Consider the following 24,110-nt stretch of genomic DNA (forward strand, 5'->3'; position numbering starts at 1 on the left):
GACAGCAATTTACTGTGGGAAGGAAATAGTGAGGTACAATCAGCAGGACATTAAAAAAAACAAAACAAAACAAAAACAGGACACAGAAGGGGCTTCAAAGGTAATGGCAACTTTTATTCCTTAAGCAATGTGAATATTTTATAAATATTCTTTAAAATATTCACCTATGATTTCTATTTTTATATTTTTATTTAACTTTTTTTGAGACAGGGTCTCACTCTGTTGCCCAGGCTGGAGTACAGTGGCGCAATCTCGGCTTAATGCAACCTCTGCTTCCTGGGCTCAGGTAATCTTCCCACCTCAGCCTCCCAAGTAGCTGGAAACACAGGCATGCACCACCACATCCTGCTAATTTTTGTAGAGACAGGATTGCGCCATGTTGCCCAGGCTGGTCTTGAACTCCTGGGCTCAAGTGATCCTTCCACCTCAGCCTCCCAAAGTGCTGAAATTTTAGGTGTAAGACACCATGCCCAGCGTCACCTATGATTTTTAAATTCTTCTGTATGCATGTTTCATTATCTTTTTTTTTTTTTTGACACTCTTAAATTTGATTGTGAAGGGAAAGAAAGCAACAGGGTGGTAGCAGAACTGAGGCAGAGGCAGGTGTTTGTTAGGAGAAACTTCTGCATATGTAAATATTGAAGAGACGGGTAAAGGCTAGAGAAAGGTGGTGATAAATGAAATTGTAAAATAACTGAGAAAGAAGAGATCAGCTAGATGCGGAGTACAGAATTAGAGACTTTACAAGGGATTGTGTTTTCAATGGTTGTTACTACTCTATACAGGAAAAAATATACATTTTTAAAAATTAAAATCACCCCTTAATCTCACCATGCAGTGATCTCCTTGGGACAGTGATTTTTCTTTCCATGAATCTGTATTTTCTAATATTTGGCAATAAACATATGTAAAGTATTTTTAAATAAAAATATGATCATGCTGACAACAATGTGGCATATGTACAGGAGAAGACTGAAGGCAGGGAAGACAGGCTGAAAACTACTAGAAAAAAATTACATTTGAGACATTACTAATGAACAACTGGAGGAATCAAAGGACTTACTTAGGATGCAGAATGAACTAGATTTGGTGACAACTGGATGTGCAAAGTGAGAAAGAGAAGAAATGAGGCTGACCCCAGAGTATTAGTCTGGATCAATGACAGTGTTCTTAACTATAAAAGAAATACAGGAAGAAGCTAGGCATGGTGGATTCTTGGCCTATAATCCCAAGTACTTGAGAGGTTGAGGCAGGAGTTCAAGACAAGTCTGGGCAACACAGTAAGACCCAGTCTCTCTTTTTTTTTTAAAAAAAAAAAAAAAAAAGGAAAGAGAAGGTGGAGGAAGGGAAGACAAAAATGAAGGGGGAAGGAAAAAGGAGGGATGGGGAAAAAGAAGAAAGGAGAGGGAGGGGAGAGGAAAGAGGAGCAATACAGATAGCTGGTCTGTTTATGAAGGGTTGGAGGCAACTGAGATTAAGATTCGTTTTGGACCTGACCAGTTCAAGTTTCCTGTGAAGACTCAGATTGACAGAACAAAACAACGGAACCAGCCAGAAATGAACAATGACTATTCCCTTTAAATAGAGCTGCCCTCTTTAGGGTGGGTATGCTGTCTACCATGAATCCAATGTATGTACATGTACCTTAAACCTGCTTGGCTCCAAGAGGCAAAGAGTTTACTACCCTAGAATCAAATTTTAATTTCTCAAGCTAGTTCAGAAGTTATCTGTCTAGTATTCAGGAAATGAACACTCCAAATGAAATATTTGTTTTCTGAAAACCTTGACTCAGAATGAAATAAAATACAGTTCTGTATCTTCCTCTCATTGATCCCTGCATTTCACGCCATAGATGAAAAGCAGTAATTAGCACTAAGCCTGACAGAGTTAATGTTTCATTTAAGCCAACCATTTTTATTTTACTTTGGAAGAATAAATTTTTTTTCTTGTAAAAATACAATTCAAATTTTTTTACCTTCCAGGTTTCGGCAGGCTTAGCTACCTTCAAAGATTCTGATATATATAAATTAAGAGTTACACAAATGTCATAAAGCATGTGGTGAAAAATCTACAGCCAGGGTCTAGCACAAAGTATTAGATACGCTGAATAAAATGACTGATAACGCCACCTTCAAAAGGTGGGAAGTTTGATTTGACCAACAAATTGAACTACAAATCTCACGAAAGAACTATGTAAACTATGTATTAGTATACTAGGGTATGTCATGTCATGTATTTCTTCAAAATGTAAGCAAAATGCAAACTTTAAGACTGTAAGTTAGGTGCTGTAAGGGATATTCTATGGTCTGAACATTTATGTCCCTCCAAAATTCATATGCTGAAATCTAATTCCCAAAGTATTGGAATTAAGAGGTGGAGCCTTTGCGAGGTGACTAGATCATAAGGGTGGAAAACTGGTGAATGGGATTAGTGCCTATAAGAAGGCAGAGAGCTAATTTGCCTTGCTGCCATGTGAAGATACAGTCAGAAGGTGCCATTCTGGACTACTGAATCTGCTGGCACCCTGGATCTTGGACTTCCCAGCCTCCAGAACTGTAAGGATTAAATTTCTGTTGTTTATAATTACTCAGTCTAAGGTACTGAGGTATAGCGGCCTGAAAAGAGAGATAAAATAGTTGGTTAGATGGATTATTTATTTGGCAAAGTCTTAGTTGCCCAGGATGGAATACAGTGGTACAATCATAGCTCCCTCCCTGCAATGCTCCCGCCTCAGCCTCCCGAGCAACTGGGCTACAGGTGCATGCCACCATGCCCAGCTAGTTTATTTTTTATAGAGACAGGGTCTTGCTATATTGCCCAGGTTTGGAATTTAACTCCTGGCCTTAAGCGATCCTCCTGCCTCGGCCTCAAAATGCACTGGGATTAGAGGTGTGAACCATTGCGCCTGACCCAGCAAAATATATTTAATTGGAAACTCAATCTCCGATTTGTAGGAGTGTATAATACATGCAACTTTGGATAAGTAACAATGTGTACCTTAGTATCTTCATAATTAAATACCTCAGATTGTTATTGAAAGAACACAATGAGATGGGCTGGCAGATACAACTATTTTCAAGCTTAAAGTTCCAAATAAACATATTAAAGTAGTATTAATATTCACAGATGACAATAAGGAAAAAAATAAAATGGGAAATAAAAAGAAAAGATGATCCTAAAACAGTTTACCCTAACCAACTTTCTTGTAAAGTAAATAAAGCCAGCATGGTGGGTCATGCCTGTAATCCCAGCATTTTGGGAGGCCTAGGTGAGAAGATCGCTTGAGTCTAGGAGTTCAAGGCCATCCAGGGCAACATAGTAAGACCCCCATCTTTACAAAAAATAAAAAATTAGCTGGGCGTGGTGGTGCACGCTTGTAGTCCCAGCTACTCAGGAGGCTGAGGAGGGAGGATCACTTGAGCCTGAGAGGTCAAAGCTGTAGTGAACCCTGATTGTGCCACTGCACTCCAGCATGGGTGACAGCATGAAACTCCGTCTCAAAAAAGAAAGAAAGAAAAATATTGATTCTATGACTTAGTAACACCATTCTTAAAAATTTATACTAAAGAATACCATAAAATTAGGGGAGGCAATACAAATGCCTAGGAGTAAAAAATAAATAAATAAATAAATAAATAAAGTGGAAACAACAGTAGATCATGGCATATTGTTAGAATAAATATTGATGCTCAACTCTTTACCAACCAAAAGGCAGCTTCCAGAGCTTTTAAGTTCTATGACTTAAAAAGAAATCTAGGTTAGATCTTTCCTTCTAGTAGATTTAGTCTCAAAGGAATAAACATCTGGTGATTTGTAATATAATGAGCATTATTGTTAGAACATTCTTCTAATAAATCTATTTTTTAGAAAAGATGTACTGCATTGTCATTGCCATTTTTATTGCTGAGGTCAATATTTTCCAGTGAACATAAAATCTAGTTTTCTAATAAACTCATCTCAGACGGATAAAATTGGTACCATAGATTCTCTGAGAACATTTTTCTTCTGTCAAGTAAGTAGTGTTCTCTGAAAAGTATGAATTACAAATACAGTTAACCCTTGAATAATTTGAGAGTTGGGGAACCAAGCCCCAAGCAGTCGAAAACCCACATCTAACTTCCGACTCCCCCAAAACTTAGCTACTAATAAACCTGTTGACCAGAAGCCTTCTGTTATTTGTCAGTTACATAAAGTCAATTAACATGTTTTGTATATTATATACTGCATTCTTACAATAAAGTGAGCTAGAGAAAATAAAATGTTAAGAAAATCGTAAGGAAGAGAAAATACATTTACAGCACTGTGCTGTATTTATCAATACTGTAAATTTACGTCATCTGTTTATAAGATGGAATCATCTATCTGAAATGGTGGGCAACCACAACTGTAAATCTACAGTATGTATCAAGCAGTTCAACTTTTTCTGGCAATGTCATGACTTTCCTCTGCTTCTTTGGAGTACTTCCAGCATCACTGGTGGCATTTTGTATGGATTCCATAGTGTTTGATTCAAAGTTTGCAGTATTGCACTAAAACACAATGAAAAATACACCAGAATAGCAAGAGAGCACTTTTTACTGCGATATGCAATTTAAAGGCGAGACAAACTGCTCATGCAGAGGGTCATACAGCATGTTAAGTGGATATTCCCAACACTTGAGCTCACAGCAATAGCAACAGAAGGTGATTATGAAATTTTATGCAGTTATGATTTGATACTTCATCTTTATATTCTACTTTCTCTTTTTTTTTTTTTTTTTTTTTTGAGACAAGGTCTCACTCTGTCACCCATGCTGGAGTGCAGTGGTGCTATCTTGGCTCACTGCAACCTCCGCCTCACGGGTTCAAGCAATTGTCCTGCCTCAGCCTCCCAAGTAGCTGGGCTTACAGATGCACGCCACCACACCCAGCTAATTTTTTTTGTATTTTTTGGTAGAAACGGAGTTTCACCATGTTGACCAGGCTGGTCTCAAACTCCTGACCTCAAGTAATCTGCCCACCTCGGCCTCCCAAAGTGCTAGGATTACAGGTGTGAGCCACAGCACCCAGCCCTGTTTACATTTCTTGACTGTGAACAGTGCTGTATATGGTCTGTAAGTGTGTAGGTATGAAAGTTTTGTTACCTTCTGGACCCATTTTTTTGTTAATAAAAAAATCATTTAATTATTAATTAAATCATTACTTATTAAATGATTCTTAAAGTTCCTTTTAGTTTAAAAATCCCAGAACCTAGGTTATTCTACTCATTTTCACAAGTTAAAGCTTTATTGAGAGTCTTTTTACATATTGTTCAGCCTAATTCAATCATGTATCTGTAATTACTTTTCTATAGTTTTATACATAGTTTATATTCTCATTATGTTTTAGTACTTTTCTGTATTACCTTCGTCTAATGCTATTGTTATTTCCATATATCCATATCCTTAAACAACTATAATGGTTTAAAATGTTCCAAAAAAACTAAGTAATAAATTTGGTTTTAGTACAAACTGTTTCAGTCAACCAAATAAACAAATTACCATTTTGATAACAAATAGATTAAAACTCATGTCATCATTACCTTGTATCTTGTCCTAAGTAAACAGATTACCATTTTCAATTTAACATTGTAGGAAACGCTACTCAGTGTAAACAACTCCCCCCTCCCCACTTTCTACCTTTAAACACCCACTTAAACATAGACAAATTATATACACTTATGAATTTTTTTTTTTTTTTTTTTTTTTTGAGATGGGAGCCTTGCTCTGTCACCCAGGCTGGAGTGCAGTAGCGCAATCTTGGCTCACTGCAACCTCCACCTCTCAGGTTCAAGCAATTCTCCTGCCTCAGCCTCCCCAGTAGCTGGGATTACAGGCATGAGCCACCAGGCCCGACTAATTTTTGTATTTTTAGTAGAGACAGGGTCTCGCTGGTCTGGTCTCGAACTCCTGACCTCAAGTGATCTGCCCGCCCTGGCCTCCCAAAATGCTGAGATTACAGGCATGAGCCACTGTGTCTGGCCACACTTATGCATTTCTAAGCACTCTTTACACAGAAGATTTCCATCAGCAGGAATAAATTTTTTTTTTTTTTTTGAGACAGGGTGTTGCTCTATTGTCCAGACTGGAGTGCAGTGGTGTGATCTCGGCTCACTGCAGCCTCCGCCTCCCGGGTTCAAGCCATTCTTGTGCCTCAGCCTCCCAAGTAGCTGGGACTATTGGCATGTGCCACCACACCTGGCTAATTTTTTGTATTTTTAGTAGAAAGGGGGTTTTGCCATGTTGGCCAGACTGGTCTCAAACTCCTGGCCTCAAGTGATCCGCCCACCTTGGCCTCCCAAAGTGCTGAGATTATAGACGTGAGCCACCATGCCCAGCCTAAAATCTTAAAATGAACTGCTAACTTTATGGTTCCAGGGTAGTTACTTTGTCAAGCCCAAATACACACATAATAACAAGACAGTTTGGGAAACTTTTTAATTCAAGGAAGAAAGTGGTTTGTTTTCTTCTTTATCATGCTCAGGTATACTATACTGTGATTTTAGGGATTTTACCAATACTTTCTCCTGACATACTAGGTGGAAACTTGTATATGCTGGTCAGAGTCATCAACAAGTAGGAAAAAAAAATCACATTTAATTCTTACAGGAAGATTTTCTAAGCTGAAAAATACAGCAAAAATGTTTAAACCCTGGCACTTAAGGTAGATAGCAAACTAAAGTATCTCATACATAGAGAACTGACCAAAATAAAAATACCAACTTTTTTCACTAGAATAGTTTCAATGTATGTGTTCTAAAATATAATAATGTATTATAAAAGATTGCAAGTATGTAAGAGTATGTAAGATCAGTATTTTGATAAAGAGCAAGTTCAATCTTCTAAGCCTTCTTAAAAACAACTTTTGGGCCGGACGCAGTGGCTCACACCTGTAATCCCAGCACTTTGTGAGGCCGAGATGGGCAGATCACAAGGTCAGGAGTTCGAGACCAGCCTGGCCAATATAGTGAAATCCTGTCGCTACTAAAAATACAAAAATTAGCCAGGTATGGTGGCAGGCGCCTGTAGTCCCAGCTACTCAGGAAGCTGAGGCAGGAAAACTGCTTGAACCCGGGAGGTGGAGGTTGCAGTGAGCCGAAATCGCGCCACTGCACTCCAGCCTGGGTGACAGACTGAGACTCCCCGTCTTACAAAATAATGATAAATAAAAATAAAAATAAAAAAACCTTTTGCTTCAAAGTTTACATAAACTTGGGCCTCAGTTGCCAAAAGTAGCCATAGAATGATTCTGAGATTTTCAGAATACCTTTAAGCGGCTGGGCGTGGTGGCTCACGTCTGTAATCTCACCACTTTGGAAGGCTAAGGCAGGCGGATCACCTGAGGTCAGGTGATTGAGACCAGCATGGCCAACATAGTGAAACCCCATCTCTACTAAAAATCCAAAAGTTAGGCAAGGCATGGTGGCTCACGCCTGTAATCCCAGCACTTTGGGAGGCCGAGGTGGGTGGATCACCTGAGGTCAGGGGTTCAAGACGAGCCTGGCCAACATGGTGAAACCCAGTCTCCAATAAAAATACAAAAATTAGTCGGGTGTGGTGGTGCACACCTACAGTTCCAGCTACTTAGGAGGCTGAGGCAGGAGAACTGCTTGAACCTGGGAGGCGGAGGCTGCAGTGAGCTGAGATTATGCCATTGCACTCCAGCCTGGGTGACAGAGCAAGACTTCGTCTCAAAAAAAAAAAAAAAAGAACATAAAATATATTTATGACAAGTTTCATTCTAAGAAGGAATTAAGAAATATGAAAAGTACAAATACTGACTTATAAAATCAGTTTTGACATCCTACGTTGCCAATTCAAGAAATTATCAGTTTAACTTTCAATCATTTTCAATTATTAAAACTACAGCAGCTGAATTTTTAAAAATTCAGTATATTAACTGTTGCTAGTTCATGAAGATTTAAAATAATTTTAAAATATATTTTTAAAAGAAAAATCTGACTTCAGTCATAAGCAGACACCAAAAAAAAAGTCAATGTTAGAAAAAGTGCTAAAAAAAAAAAAAAAGCAGCAGCTAGTACCTTTTAACACTATTTTTACTATTTAGGAACATGGGTAATCCTTCCCAAGCCATCACCATTAACTGTCTTAACTTTCTGTTACTTGTACTTATTTTCATCACGAACTTGCAAGGCTTGCAAGGACTGAACCAACCTTCTCTATCATTAGGGGGGTTTTTGCGTGTGTGTGTGTGTGTGTGTGTGTGTGTGTGTGTGTGTGTGTGTTGGTTTTTTTGCTTTCTTTTTGGTGAGAGTCTTCTAAACTGAGCAATTTCTTCAAGCACAGGGGGTTTTTGCGTGTGCGCGTGTGTGTGTGTGTGTGTGTGTGTGTGTGTGTGTGTGGTGGTTTTTTTGCTTTCTTTTTGGTGAGAGTCTTCTAAACTGAGCAATTTCTTCAAGCACAGCTGACCCTCAACAACACAGGTTTGAACTGCACAGGTCCACTTATACATGGATTTTCTTCTGCCTTTGTCACTCCTGAGACAGCAAGACCAAACCCTCCTCTTCCTCTTCTCAGTCTGTAACAAGGATATTTTTGTGACTAGCTGGGAATGGTGGCTCACGCCTGTAATCCCAGCACTTTGGGAGGCTGAGGCAGGGGGACCACTTGAAGCCCGGAGTTTGAGACCAGCCTGGCCAACATGGTGAAACCTCATCTCTACTAAAAATACAAAAATTAGCTGGGCATGGTGGCGCGAGCCTGTAATCCCAGCTACTGGGGAGGCTGAAGCAGGAGAATCACTTGAACCCAGGAGGTGGAGGCTGCAGTGAGCTGAGATTGCACCACTGCACTCCAGCCTGGGTGACAGAGTACTTAATGAATAGTAAATATATTTTCGCTCATGATTTTCTTAATAACATTTTTTCTCTATCTTACTTTATTGTAAGAATAGAGTATATAATACATATATCACACAAAATATGTGTTAATCAACTGTTTATCTTATAGGTTAGGTTTCCAGTTAACAGTAAGCTATTAGTACTTAAGTTTTTGGGAAGTAAAGTTATATATGGATTTTTGACTGCACAGGTGGTTGGCTTCCTGTTGCTCAAGGGTTAACTGTAAATTAGAAGAATCTGAAGTAAAGCTCTGTCATCATGCAAAAGCTGTAACTACGTTTCAGAAACGCAATCTGTATTTCATAGACATTAACAGATGTTCTGTCCTCTGCAACATCTAAAAGAACCAAACACAAACTCCCTATACCAAAATACTCCCATCTCCCCTAAGCACACACAGTTCTACTCTCAGACACACCTTAAAAATAAAACATTTGGAAAAGGAATACCATTTCAGAAATGAGGAAAAGTATACAAAGACACAACACATTTGAGTTTGGAAAGAAAGCAATCACATAATCTTACTATCAATGAAGCAAGACCTAAAATTACTTGCTAAATTACTTGCTGTCAGTAAGGGTTACATACAGGAAGCTTAAGAAAAAATCTACTACCGGGGGCAGGGGGCGGGGGAAGAAAAGATACTCTCATTGAAGCATTATCTGCAAAGTGAAAGAATTACCAACCAAATATTAACTGGGCTGAAAGATGTGTATCATTAACAGGGAGCTTACCCTGATTTTAAAATGCTGTATAAATTTTCCTTTTCAACCCAATTCTTTACTTTCTCTAACTGGGACAAGGCAGAAGCAAAAGATAGACAGCAATGGAATCAGAGATAAGGCAAGAAGGCAATATACTCAACTGTGTTTTCCTATCACTTCTGGCCTATTCTGAAAACAGTACTATTTATCTTTGTTCTATTTATTAACCCAGAAAACATCTGAGTGATGATGCCAGTAAGCACTGCCCTCATTGAGTTAAAAATCTAATAAAGACAAAGTGTCTTTATAATAGCTACAAGGCAGAAGTGAAAAACCCTACGAAAGAGGTAAAACATGATACGGAGGCACACAAGGTACTAAAAAGTATGTACAGCTGTGAGGATGAGGCTAAGGTTGGTGGATTTATGATGTCAAAGTATTGAGTTACAAAGAACTAAAGTGGATTTTGAGTAAAATTTGAATTCAGGAAGAAAGTTCAAAGAGTGGAGGGGCTAACTAAATTATCTGCTAGGTAAGTTTTAAAAACAAACAAACAAAAAACCTAGGAACAACAAAAAAACAAGACGGGGAGCTATCAAAACTGCCCAAAATTCAAAATCAAAGTTCAGGATAGACATGGTGGCTCATGCCTGTAACCCCAGCACCTCAGGAGGCCAAGGGAGGAGGATCGCTTGAGGCAGAGTTTGAGACCAACCTGGGCAACATTACAAAAAATTTTAGAAATTAGCTGAGCATGGTGGCATGTACCTGTAGTCCTAGCTACTTGGAAGACTGAGGCAGAAGGATCCTTTGATCCTAGAAGTTCAAGGTTACAGTTAAGGTACAGCTGTATCACTGCATTCCATCCTGGGCAACAGAGTGAGGTCCTACTTCTAAAAAAATAATAAAAATAAAATGGAAATTCAACATAAAAAGTCACTAATAATAGTTGCTAAATACTCCTAGCAAGTAAAGGATACTGACAGAATCTCCACATACGCAGTAATATCCATAAGGACAAGAGAGATATAAGCCCAGGGGCCAGCATCAAACAACTTGATTCTCAAGAATTTTAGTGAACTGATAAGTTCAGCATAGGTTGTAGAATGAGAGATACAAGGACTAGCAATAATAATGACCCCAATGAAGGGCAAAAAGACTTAAAAACAAGAATATCATTCCAAGTACCTAGAAAGGACTATTCTTGGTACGGGGCCCTGATATGGTTTGATACAGGCCCCTAAGATTACTTCTGTTGTTATTTTTTGTAGAGATGGAGTCCTGCCATTGCTCAGGATGGTCTCAACTCCTGGCTCCAAGCAATCCTCCCACCTTGGCCTCCCAAAGTGCTGAGATCCCAGGCATGAGCCATCGTGACCAGCCCAGATTACGTTTTAAATGAGATTTTTATGCATATTCAACTCCAACGATTCATGATATAATAAAATATTTTTAAATTTTGTTTAGGTGGACTCTACCAGCATTAAAGAATCACTGAGCTCATAACTGAGCCTATGGAACCGCCCCATAGCCACATCTTAATGTACTCAGTTCACTAAAACTGCTCCACAAAAAGCTCTCATGACAGATACTTTGTTTGTTGTATAAAATGGCCATCAAACAAAACATTTTACTAAAGCTGATAGGACAGTCAATAAGTGCTCAGATATGTACAGGAAATGGGTAGTCTTTGACAGAACTATAATTATGTAGGAACAAAACAAATATAGATCTTTCCAATCTCGAATTTGATTCTTAAATCTTTCAAGAGGATTAAACTTTGAAATGTCTCCTGAACTCTAAAACAGGTACAAGGAGATGTATTACAACTTACCCAATTTACATAATTGGCACACCTAAATTCCTGCATTGTAGTGAAGACGAGTCCACAACTTTGGCTGCACATTAAAATTACCTGAAGGCCAGGTGCAGTGGCTCATGCCTGTAATCCTAGCACTTTGGGAGGCCAACACGGGCAGATCATGTGAGGTCAGGATTTGAGACCAGCCTGGCCAACATGGTGAAACCCTGTCTCTATTAAAAATACAAAAAATAGCCAGGCATTGTGGTGAGTGCCTGTAATCCCAGCTACTTGGGAGGCTGAGGCAAAAGACTCACTTGAACCTGAGAGGTGGAGGGTGCAGTGAGCTGAGATCATGCCAGGGCACTCCAGCCTGGGTGACAGAGACATCATCTCAAAAAAAAAAAAAAAAAAAAAAAAAAAGAATTACCTGAAGAGCTAAGAAAAATGACAATACCCAGGATGCATTCCAGAGCAATTAAATCATAACCTGGGGATGGTATTTTTTTTTAAAGTTTCCCAGATGATTTCGATGTGATATCAAAGTTGGAAACCACTGGTTTGAACTGCATGGTTAACTCAAAAAAAAAAAAAAAAAAACAAACCAAAAAAAAAAAAAGGAGGAAGGTATGATCTACAGTAGAAAATGAGAAAATGAAAGCAGAATCAAACAAGAAACCTGGATGTAGCAACATTACCTTTTACTAGTTTTAACAGGACTTCAATACTTTCAAATCAAAAGTATACTGAAACTTAAATCAAAATACAGCTGGGCAGAGTGGCTCACGCCTGTAATCCCAGCACTTTGGGAGGCTGAGAAAGGCAGATTGCTTGAGGTCAGGAGTTCAAGACTAGCGTGGCCAACATGGCGAAACCTCGTCTCTACTAAAAATACAAAAATTAGCCAGGCATGGTGGCACATGACTGTAATCCCAGCTATTTGGAAGGCTAAGGCACGAGAATCACTTGAACCTGGGAGGCTGCAGAAAGACAAGATCATGCCACTGCACCGGGTGACAGAGTGAGACTGTCTCTAAAAAAAATTTTTTTAATTAAAATACAGTCATTTCTCATTATTCACAGTAGTTAAGCTCTCTACAAAGTTGTGGCAAACACTAAATAAGTAAATATAGAATCCATGGTTAGAGGAAATACAGGGTTAGATTCCTGCCAGCCTCTGGTCACATTATTTTCTTCAACCAATCAAAAGTAACTTGTTTGCGTTTGTCTAAAGACTTTCTTTTTGAGACAGAGTCTCGCTCTATGGCCCAGGATGGAGTGCAATGGCATGATCTTGGCTCACTGCAACCCAACCTCCACCTCCTGGGTTCAAACAATTCTCCTGCCTCAGCCTCCCGAGTAGCTGGGATTACAGGTGCATGCCACCATGTCCAGCAAATTTTTTTGGGGGGGTGGGGGTGAGGGGATATTTTTAGCAGAGATGAGGTTTCGTCATGTTGAAGCTGGTCTCAAACTCCTGACAAGTGATCCACCCAACTCAGCCTCCCAAAGTGCTGGGATTACACGAATGAGCCACCATGCCTGGCCTCTTATTTACTATATATTGTTGATTAATATCAAACTCACAGCCAAAAGCACTATAACACATGCCTGAACAAATTTTCTCCAAAAGGCACAGCACAGCCTTCACGTATACAAAGGAACACTAGACAGCACGTAAGTTAAACAGTGAAATTACCAACAAAAAGCACAAAAAAGCGAAATAATGTGGCACAAAATAGACCTCAAAAAGTCTTGTTTGACCTCAGCTGGGAGTGTGTGCATAGAATGACAAATTCTTCACTGCTCTTTAAGTGTGCAAACGTCAAAAAAAAAAAAAAAAAAAAAAAGTACTGCGAGTATCAATTTTAGGGTTACAAACAAATGTTACGAAGACGTGAATTCACAAATATGGAACTCATGAATAATGAGGCCGGACCATAGAAACAATCAAGGTAACCTAAACTAATTGTTATAAAGAAATGAATTCTATGTCTGTAACCCCAGCACTTTGGGAGGCTGAGGCAGGAGGACTGCTTGAGCCCAAGAGTTCAAGACCGGCCTAGGCAACATGGCAAAACTCATCTCTACCAAAAATACAAAAATTAGCCAGGTGTAGTGGTGTGCACCTGTAGTCTCTGTTACTCAGCAGGCTGAGGTGGGAGAATCGCTTGGGTCCAGGAGGCCAAGGCTGCAGTGAGCCGTGACTGCACTACTGCATACCCTAGCCTGGATGAGAGTGAAACCTTGTCTCAAAACAAACAAAAAATATGCCCAACAAGGTAATTTTCTCCACTAGAATCCTTAAATTGGTTTTCCTAAGAATGTAACAAGTTTTCTTTTATCAGATCTCTCTATATATTTTTAAAACCTATTACTCGATTTCCTTAATATATATATGTTCCTTTCATGTAGTACAAAAGACTATTCTAATTTTAAAATTTTTTAAATTTTATCTTATGGACTATCTCTAATCATAAAATGCAGCAATATTTAAAGAAAAGGCAAGGTGGTTATACTAGACGACACCTGAGATGCCCTCTGGCTCAAAGATTTTGTAAGTCTAAAGACTGAAGTTGATAACGCCTCTTTTAATTACAATAAAGGCTTATAGGTGAACACAAACATATTCTCAGCAGACCAGGAGCGGTGGCTCACGCCTGTAATCCCACCACTTTGGAAGGCCGAGGCAGGTGGATCATGAGGTCAAGAGATCAAGACCATCCTGGCCAACATGGTGAAACCCCGTCTAAAAATACAAAAATTAGCCGGGTGTGGCAGCGCGTGCCTGTAATCCCAGGTATTCGGGAGGCTGAAGCAGGAGAATTGCTTGAACCCAGGGGGTGGAGGTTGCAGTGACCCAAGATTGTGCCACTGCACTCCAGCCTGGTGACAAAGCAAGACTTGGTCTAAAAAAAAAAAAAAATATATATATATATATATATATATATATATATATATATACTCAGCAATATTTTATACTACAATCACATTTTTTAGTAGTAGGACTGCAATATAAATTCTTATCTGAGGAACAGCTCTCCACTCACCCAGAGAAGTAACCTGAATCCAACTTGATACTATCAAACCTGATGGACTCTCAGCTTGGTCCTATACAACTTCAAATGGAAAACAAGCTGCCATATTAATACTATGAAACTAAATAATCCCTACATTATATGCAAAAATGAATTCAAAATGAATCAAAGACCCAAATGTAAAAGCCAGAATTATTATATTTTTGGAAAAAAACTTAGATGCAAATCTCCATCACCCCCTGGATTAGGCAATGATTTCTTAGATATGACACCAAATACACAAAGAAAAAAACATAAATTTTGCCAAAATTAATTTTTGTGCTTCAAATGACACTATCGGAAAATGAAAACAGCCCACAGAAAAAAAGTAAATTGGCTGGGCGCGGTGGCTCATGCCTGTAATCCCAGCACTTTGGGAGGCAGAGGTGGGCAGATCACGAGGTCAGGAAATCGAGACCAAAATCAGCTAGGTGTGGTGGCAGGCACCTGTAGTCCCAGCTACTCAAGAGGCTGAGGCAGGAGAATCGCTTGAACCCATGAGGCAGAGGTTGCAGTGAGCCAAGATCACGCCACCGCACTCCAGCCTGGCGACAGAGCGAGGCTCCGTCCCAAAAAAAAAAAAAAGAGGAAATTTTTGTGAATGTAATAAATAATGTCTAATAAAAGACATGTAGTCTAAATATATAAAGAATTCTTATAATTCAACAAAATGACAAATTGTTTAGGACCAGGTGTGGTGGCTCACGCCTGTGATCTCGGCATGTTGGGAGGCTGCAGTGGGTGGATCACTTAAGGCCAGGAGTTTGAGACCAGCCTGGCCAATATGGCAAAACCCCATCTCTACTAAAATATAAAAACTAGGGCCGGGTACAGTGGCTCACGCCTGTAATCCCAGCACTTTGGGAGACTGAGGCGGACGGATCACGAGCTCAAGAGATAGAGACTATCCTGGCCAACACGGTGAAACCCCATCTCTACTAAAAATACAAAAATTAGCTGGGCATGGTGGCACACGCCTGTAGTCCCAGCTACTCGGGAGGCTGAAGCAGGAGAATCGCTTGAACCTGGGAGGCAGAGGTTGCAGTGAGCCGAGATCACGCCACTGCACTCCAGTCTGGCAACAGGGCGAGACTCTGTCTCAAAAAAAAAAAAAAAAAAAAAACAAAAGACAAAAACCAAAAAATTAGCCAGGCGTGGTAGCACGTGCCTGTATTCCCAGCTACTCAGGAGGCTGAGGCAGGAGAATCGCTTGAACCTGGGAGGTGAAGGTTTCAGTGAGCCAAGATCATGCCACAGCCACTCCAGCGTGAGTGACGGAGTGAGGCTCTGTCTCAGGAAAAAAAAAAAAAAAAAATTTAATGGGCAAAAAATTTGCATAGATATTTCTCCACCAAAATACCAATATGCACAAGAAAAGACACTTAATACATCATTAGCCATTAGTGAAATGCAAACCAAAACCACAATGAGATGCCACTTCACACTAGGATGCTATCATCAAAAAACCACCATAATAAACACCGGCCAAACATAGAAATTGGAGTTCTTGCACAGTGCTCACAGGAATGCATGATGCTGCAGTTGCTGTGGAAAAGTCTGGCAATTCCTTAGTGTGGTATTGCGATTTACAACAAGAAATATATATCTTCATCCAGCTCCTAAAACCCTTGGAATCTTGGAAGTTATAAATATCCTTTTATATGTTAATACCATGACTGGTGGCTGGGGGCTCCTGGAGAGCCTCAGAAGGGAGACTGGCAGCCAAAGGAACCAACCATGTGATTAGAGGGTGGAAACATTCAGCCCCACCCCATCAATCTTTGGGGAAGAAGGGGGGGGCTCAGGGTTGAATGGAACACCAATAGCCAATGATTTAATCAATCATGCCTAAGTAATGAAGCCTTATAAAAACCCGAAAGGAGAGTTTGGAGAGCTTTTGAATTGGTGAATAAGAACATAGCCACATACCCCACGGGACCAAAGGCTCCTGGGTTCATGACCCTTACAAACCTCACATATGCATAGCTTCATCTGTCTGTTCAATTGTATCCTTTAAAATATCCTTTATAATACATTAGCAATTGTGAGTATACTGTCTTCCCCGGTTTCTGTGAGCTGATCTAGCAAATTAATGAACCCAAGAAGGGGGTTGTGGGAACCTCCAATTTGTAGCCAAGTCGGACACAAGTCGTGGGTAACCTGGGAACCTACAACTTGTGACTGGTGTCTAAAGTGGGGGCCAGTCCTGTGAGACTGAGCCCTTAACTCTGGTTAGTGCCAGAAATGAATTGCACAACACCCAGCTGGTGTTGAAAAATTGCTTGGTGTGAAAAAAAAAAACCCCACATATCTGGTGTCAGAAAAGGGGAATCAAGTGTTGTGGGCGAGTACATAAGAAAAATCATTGTTTTTTCTCTATAGACTTAGAAAGTTAAAACACAGAGTTACTGTATGACCCATTTGTTCAACATTTACTGAGGTCCTCCTACATGCAAGGTATATTAACAAAAACAAATTAAAACACAAGCCTACATAAAAACTTGTACATACATGTTCACAGCATTATTCATACTAAAAAGGGGAAACAATCCAAACTGTCAATTAATCCATTGATGAATGAAACAGGAAACACAAATATCTGATATTTAAATAACTGGTGAATGGATAAACTGCAGTATAACCAAAAAATGGGCCATTACTTGGCTACGAAAAGGAATAAGTATTCATACAAGCTACAACATGGATGAACCTCAGAAACATTATGAACTGGGCATGGTGGCTCAGGCCAGTCATCGCAACACTTTGGGAAGCCTAGGCAGGAGGGGTGCTGAGACTGGGAGTTTCAAGATCAGCCTCGGCAACACAGTGAATCTGTCTATATAAAAGCTTTTTTTAAGGCCGGGCACAGTGTCTCATGCCTGTAATCCCAGCACTTTGTGAGGCCGAGGCGGGCGGATCACAAGGTCTAGGAGTTCAAGACCAGCCTGGCCAACATGGTTAAACCCCGTCTCTACAAAAATACAAAAATTAGCTGGGCACAGTGGCTCACACCTGTAATCCCAGCACTTTAAGAGGCCAAGACAGGTGGATCTCTTGAGGTCAGAAGTAAGAGACCAGATTGGCCAACATGGTGAAACCCCGTCTCTACTAAAAATACAAAAATTAGCTGGGTGTGGTGGCGCACGCCTGCAGTCCCAGCTACTCGGGAGGCTGAAGCAGAAGAATCGCTTGAACCTGGGAGACGGAGGTTGCAATGAGCCAAGATGGTGCCACTGCACTCCAATCTGGGAGACTGAGCAAGACTCTTGTCTCAGGGAAAAAAAAAAACTACAAAAATTAGCTGGGTATGGTGGTGCATGCCTGTAGTACCAGCTATTACGGAGGCTGAGGCAGGAGGATCGCTTGAACCCAGGAGGCAGAGGTTTCAGTGAGCCTATGGTGCCACCACACTCCAGCCTGGGCGACAAAATGAGACCCTGTCTCAAACAAACAGCTAAGTGAAAGAAGCCAGGCACAAAAGGTCATATATAATATAATTCCACTCTCACAAAATACCCAGAATAGACCAATCCAGAGACAAAAAATAGATGAGTGGTTTCCAGACACTGGGGAAAGGGGGAAATAGGGAGTGACTGCTAATGGATAAGGAGTTTCTTTCTGGGGTGATGAAAATGTTCTGCAAACAGCAGTGATGGTTCTGAACAGATTAAAAACCACTGAATTGTATACTTTAAAAGGGTAAGTTTTATATGTGGATTATATTTCAATTAGAATAAAAAATTGTGCATTAAAAGGATGTCAAAATGGACTTTAATAGCTCACAATTTTATTTGACTAATTCTCAAGTTTTGAAGAGGATTGGCAAAAAAACACACACTTACTGGAAACCATACTTCCACCCTCCTTCCTGTGGTCTGAAAATACAAAGAAAGACCTCATGTAACACATGGTCATAAAGGAAATCTATTTTTTCCATTGATAGCTAGTGCAGGGACTAGAAATCAGAAAAAAAAAAAAAAAAGACAAAAGCATCTAGTAGAGTTAGCTTAAAATGGGAAACACAGCATTAAAAGATAACTCACCAATTCCAAAGATCCAGGAAATGAAATAACCTGTTTTTATCATCCCTATTTTATATTTGGAGGTGGGAGGTTACACAGCTATTAAACAACAAAACTAGAATTCAAACCCAAGGTTATCTGATTCCAAAAGCTGTGCTCACTTATTCATTTATTCAACATTTACTGAACCCTCCTACATGTCAGGCACTAGGTTACATCCAAGAAAATAGAAAACAAGCTAATTAATAAATAGCCAAAGGTATGAAGAATTTATCAAGGTAAAGGAAATTATTAGCGCTGGGATGGGAGAGCTATTTTATATTGGGTAGTCAGGAAGGGCTCTCTTAAAAAAAAAAAAAATTTGAACAAAGCTATGAGTGAAAAGAAAAAAAAAAAAAAAAAAAAGGAAGCCATCCAGATCATCCAGATGTGTGAGAAGAGCATTCCAAATAGAGAAAACAACAAGCAGGAGTAGCAAGGAGGACAATAAGGCTACAGAGACATGAGTACCTGGGAGAGGTTAAGACCTCCTAGGCTATAACATGAATTTTGGATTATATTCTGAGGAAGAGAGGGAAGTCATAGTAGGATTATGAATGAAATGACATGACTTTTGTTTAGAAAGAATCTATTGGGAATCTAAAGAGATAAGTAAACGGATGAGGGCAGAAGTAGGAAAACCAGTATGACACTGCTAATATAATCCAGGCAAGAAATGAGGATGTCATCTGTATTTACATCAGGAATTCAGAAAATCAGTTGAATTCTGGATATATTTTGAAAGCAGAGCAGATAGAAATTTGCTAATGGTTTGACTGTAGGGTGGAATGAACCCAAGGTTTCTGGCTGAGCAAATGGAATGAAGTTGCCTATATACCAACGTGGGGAGTACTACAGAAAACAAGTTTGGGTAAGATAAATACAAAATGCAGTTTTATATGTTTATCTATCTGCTAATCTGTTTTTGTCTACCCACTACACTCCATAATGATTTCTGTGCAATATAGCTTTTTAAAAAGTAGTGAAACAGGACCTGAATTTGGGTCTTTTCATTACAGAGCCTGTGTTCTTTATCTCTAATGAAGTTTTACAAAAGCAGCTAAATGAAAGTAGAGTCTTTTCTTAGAATAAAACAACTCAAAAGCATGTGCTGTTTTTTGGTGATCCAAGAACTACATTCACAAATAAAGGCTTTCAAATGAGGACACTTTAATACCTGACAAACATGAACAAGTATTTTGCAGATACTACTCATAATGAAGCAGACAGCAATAATATAAAGATGGAATAAAATTCATCTAACAAATGCTTAATTTAGGTAAATACTAAGGAGAACTATATTTTCAGAGAGATGCCAGATCATCCCTTTATTTTTTATTTTTATATATATTTTTTGAGACAGGGTCTCACTCTGTCACCCACGCTGGAGTGCAGCGGCACTTTTTTATTTTTATATAAATTTTTTGAGACAGGGTCTCACTCTGTCACCCATGCTGGAGTAGAGTGGCACAATCCTGGCTCACTGTAGCCTTGAACTCCCTGAGCTCAGGTGATCCTCCCACCTCAGCCCCCCAAGTAGCTGGGACCACAGGAATGTGCTACCACACCCAGCTAATTTTTGTCCCATGCTGGGATCATCCCACCTTAAAAACTCTCCTTGATAATGAAGATTATCTTTGAAGGCCAGGCGCGGTGGCCGGCCTTGAAGGATAATCTGATATTACTTTCTGCTTTAGATTTCCTGCTTCATTAAGGCAGGAAAAAATACTTTCCCTCTATCCCTTAAATGTGCACACAGTGACTACCGTAAATATTTGTCCATTACTTAACACTTCAAAAAGCATTCCTAAATAGCTAATTCTGCATTAGTTTAATTCTATTTTAGGTCAGTCTATTAAGCAATTCTACAATAGTAAGGTTCAGTACCTATAAAGGAATAATTTAAAATTCATATTTATATAATATACCAAAAAAGTGGCTTATTTTCTTGCTGCATGTGTTTGCCATAACTGTAATGTTCTTCATAGTATCTTCATATTCTTTATAAAAAAGGAAGTCAACTAACCTAATTTCATTCTAATAGAGACGTAGCAGTAACTGCTGGTAAGTATGTACTTATTTGGAAAGTGACTTACTCAAAATTACACAGTAACTGAGTAGTGAAACTAAGCTCTGAAATCTGTTGATGCTGTGAAGGTGTAAGTAATGAACACAGTTTGGCATCACAGAGAAATTATTCGTGTAATTATGTAACTTTTCAGTCAAGAATTAAGCATTTACTAAACTACTTTATAGTTTTTATAGCTAAAGAAAAGAAGAAATATTCCTGAGTTTATAACACAAGGTTACTTTATGTATCAAATTTTAAAAAGAAGTTCTCATGTGTATACTTGTGTACTGAGTAAAATTATAATTGTAAATTTTTACTGTTCAAAGATAATCCTTTTTTTTTTTCCTTTTTTTTTTTTTTTTGTTTTAGCTGGAGTCTCACTCTGTCGCCCAGGCTGGAGTGCAGTGGCATGATCTCCGCTCACTGCGAGGCGCCTCCGCCTCCTGGGCCCAAGGGATTCTCCTGCCTCAGTCTCTCAAATAACTGGGATTACAGATGCGCTCTACCACGCCTGGCTAATTTTTTTTGTATTTTTAGTAGAGACTAGGTTTCACCATGTTGGCCGGGCTGGTCTCGATCTCCTGACCTCAGGTGATCCACTCACCTCAGCCTCCCAAAGTGCTGAGATTACAGGCTTGAGCCACCATGCTGGCCTATTTTCTAACTTTTAATTATGTTGTAACCCTTCCATACTGACATCAACAAACAGACGTGGTATCTAACTGTCAAGGCAACATGACTACTATAACAGTAATGTCTGTAAGAGTCCATGTTCCATCTCTCTCAATCACTATAGCCAATTACTTGAGCAAAGAGCACTGGGCTGGGGGCAATGGCTCATCCTGTAATAATCCCAGCACTTTAGGAGGCCAAGGTGGGCCGATGGCTGAGTCCTGGAGTTCAAGGCCAACTTGAGCAACAGGGAAAAAACCCATCTCTACAAAAAATACAAAAATTAGCCAGGCATGGTGGCGTGTCTATAGTCCCAGCTGCTTGGGAGTCTGAAGTGGGAGGATCACCCGAGCCTGGGAGGACAAGGGTGCAGTGAGCCAAGACCGCGTCACTGCACTCCAGCCTCGGTGACAGAGTGAGACCCTGTCTCAGAGAGAAAAAATTTTAAAAGCTGTGAATAATCCAAAATAATGCATTATTTCTAAGTCTGAAAATAAGCACACATTCATACTTTATCTCCTGTTATTAAATCTCAACCTCCTTCCATCCCTACAAATTGACAGTTAACAGTCTAAGACCCAGCTAGGTAAGAGAGGAAGTAAATGCAGAAATTTCACAAGGGTAATTCAACTGACCATTTCTCTCAATTATATCACTGTTTTTAGAGTTGACAAACATCAACTACTATGCACTGACTTTCTAAGATCTTAAGACACAACGTAACAGGAGGTTGTATCTAAAATTAACAATTCTAGAATGTCAAATTAGAAAATTAGCGTATATGTTAAAATTGCTAACTTAGGAGAAGTCTGAATGAAGCAGTTAAATTCTAAAATCAGAAATTATATCCAGGAGGTCAAGTATTTCATAACATTAAATAATACATAGGAAAGAAAAAAAGGTTATAAAATTTAAAAACACGGCCGGGCGCGGTGGCTGACGCCTGTAATCCCAGCACTTTGGGAGGCCGAGGCGGGCGGATCACGAGGTCAGGAGATGGAGACCATCCTGGCTAACACAGTGAAACCCCGTCTCTACTAAAAATACAAAAAATAAGCCGGGCGAGGTGGCGGGCGCCTGTAGTCCCAGCTACGCGGGAGACTGAGGCAGGAGAACGGCATGAAGCCCGGGGATTGGAGCCTGCAGTGAGCCGAGATCGCACCACTGCACTCCAGCCTGGGCGACAGCGAGACTCCGTCTCAAAAAAATAAAATAAAATAAAAATTTTTAAAAGCATTTAACAACAACAACAAAAAATTCAATTTTAGGATTCACCTGAGAAAAGAATATCTCAATACTGCTACACTTTCAAAAATGTTTAGAATCACATAAAAATTCACTTCAATAAAAGAATGCTTCTGCAGTTTGGGGATAAAAGTTTCTACCAAATAATCAGTCCCTAAAACGCTAAAACTAAAAATTTGCTACAAGAAACTTTTCATGTAATATTTTAAGATTTTTAGAATTACCAAAATTAAATGTAGATCTGTTTAACTCCTATCAATTTTAGGTATCACCACAAATATAACATTCTCTTAATGATGGTTTCTTAAGACTGGGCACATTGGCTCACGCCTGTAATGCCAGGATTTGGGGAGGCCAAGGCAGGTGACTGCTTGAGCCCAGGAGTTCCAGACCAGCCTGGGCAACATAGTGAAACCTGTCTCTACAAAATACAAAAACCTGTAGTCACAGCTACTCAGGAGGCTGAGATGGAAAAGATCACCTGGGTGAAACTGCAGCAAGCCGAGACAGCGCCACTGCACTCCAGCCTGGGTGACACAGTGAGACCCTGTCTCCAAAAAAGAAAAGGTTTCTTAAAACATAATTTAACTGTAATCTTACTTGGTGATACATTACTTTTTTCTAGGAAGAAACAATAGGAAGGAAAAGAAAAAAAGAAAATGAGTAAAGAATGTCTCAAAGGGATCACATAAGTCTGAAAACTACTATCTTGAATTGTATATGGCAGAACTCTAGCAATATTAGGGAGTAGAGCGTCCCCAGCATTTACAGGTGTGCCAGAATATTGATCTCCCATCCCGGGAGTTTCATGAGGTGCTGCCTGCCAGGTGCTTCTAGCCTCCCAATCTCATCTAGTTTAGTGTACTATTCAAAACTTACTTTCTATGTGGGCAGAACCTAAAAGATGGTTGAGACGCACTGACAGAATACATTAAAGCAGTTACTAGCTCAACTTTAAAATACATACTCTCCAATAAGAAATTCAAAGTCAACCCTTACTTGTTTTACTCATTATCAAGTAATGAAATCCCATGTTACATTTGTATAATATGGCATTTTAAAAAAAATACAGTTCCTCTTAGAGCTTAAGTAACTTCTTCAGCAGCAGCAACATCCTGGTGTGGGTAAGATAAATCTACTAAAAGCTTTTTGGGTTAAGGACATGGTCATTCCATGTTACAGCTTATTTTTTCCTAATCGAAATCCCCAAATGATCAATTTCCTAGTCTTCTTCCATGCTTTTTCTCCACTGCACTATCACCTTCTAATATAATAACACACTTGGCCGCGTGCAGTGGCTCACACCTGTAATCCTAGTACTTTGGGAGGCCGAGGCGAGGAGGATCGCCTGAGGTCAGGAGTTCAAGACCAGCCTGGCCAACATGGCAAAACCCAGTCTCCACTAAAAACACAAAAAAAATTACCTGGGCGTGGTGGCCAGCGCCTGTAATCCCAGCTACTCAGGAGACTGAGTAGGAGAATTGCTAGAACCCTGGGAGCGGAGGTTGCAGTGAGCCAAGATGGCATCACTGCACTCCAGCCTGAGCAACACAGCGAGACTCCATCTCAACACAAAAAACAAAAACAAAACACAATTAACT

General features: G+C 39.6%; 1 protein-coding gene across 9 annotated transcripts in view; it reads right to left on the reverse strand.

The window, feature by feature from the left end:
* The window catches only part of UBE2W (ubiquitin conjugating enzyme E2 W), a 139,932-nt gene that overhangs the window by 112,752 nt on the left and 3,070 nt on the right, over positions 1 to 24,110 (reverse strand). For 5 of the 9 annotated variants that reach the window (XM_063816399.1, XM_063816400.1, XM_063816401.1 and 2 more), the window contains exon 2: positions 18,303 to 18,335. The exons of the other annotated variants lie outside the window; for them this stretch is intronic. In XM_063816399.1, coding sequence (XP_063672469.1) covers positions 18,303 to 18,335 — 33 coding nt within the window. The remainder of the gene's footprint in view (positions 1 to 18,302; positions 18,336 to 24,110) is intronic. 9 annotated transcript variants of the gene reach the window in all.

Source organism: Pan troglodytes, chromosome 7, assembly GCF_028858775.2.
Source record: "Pan troglodytes isolate AG18354 chromosome 7, NHGRI_mPanTro3-v2.0_pri, whole genome shotgun sequence".
NCBI lineage: Eukaryota > Metazoa > Chordata > Mammalia > Primates > Hominidae > Pan > Pan troglodytes.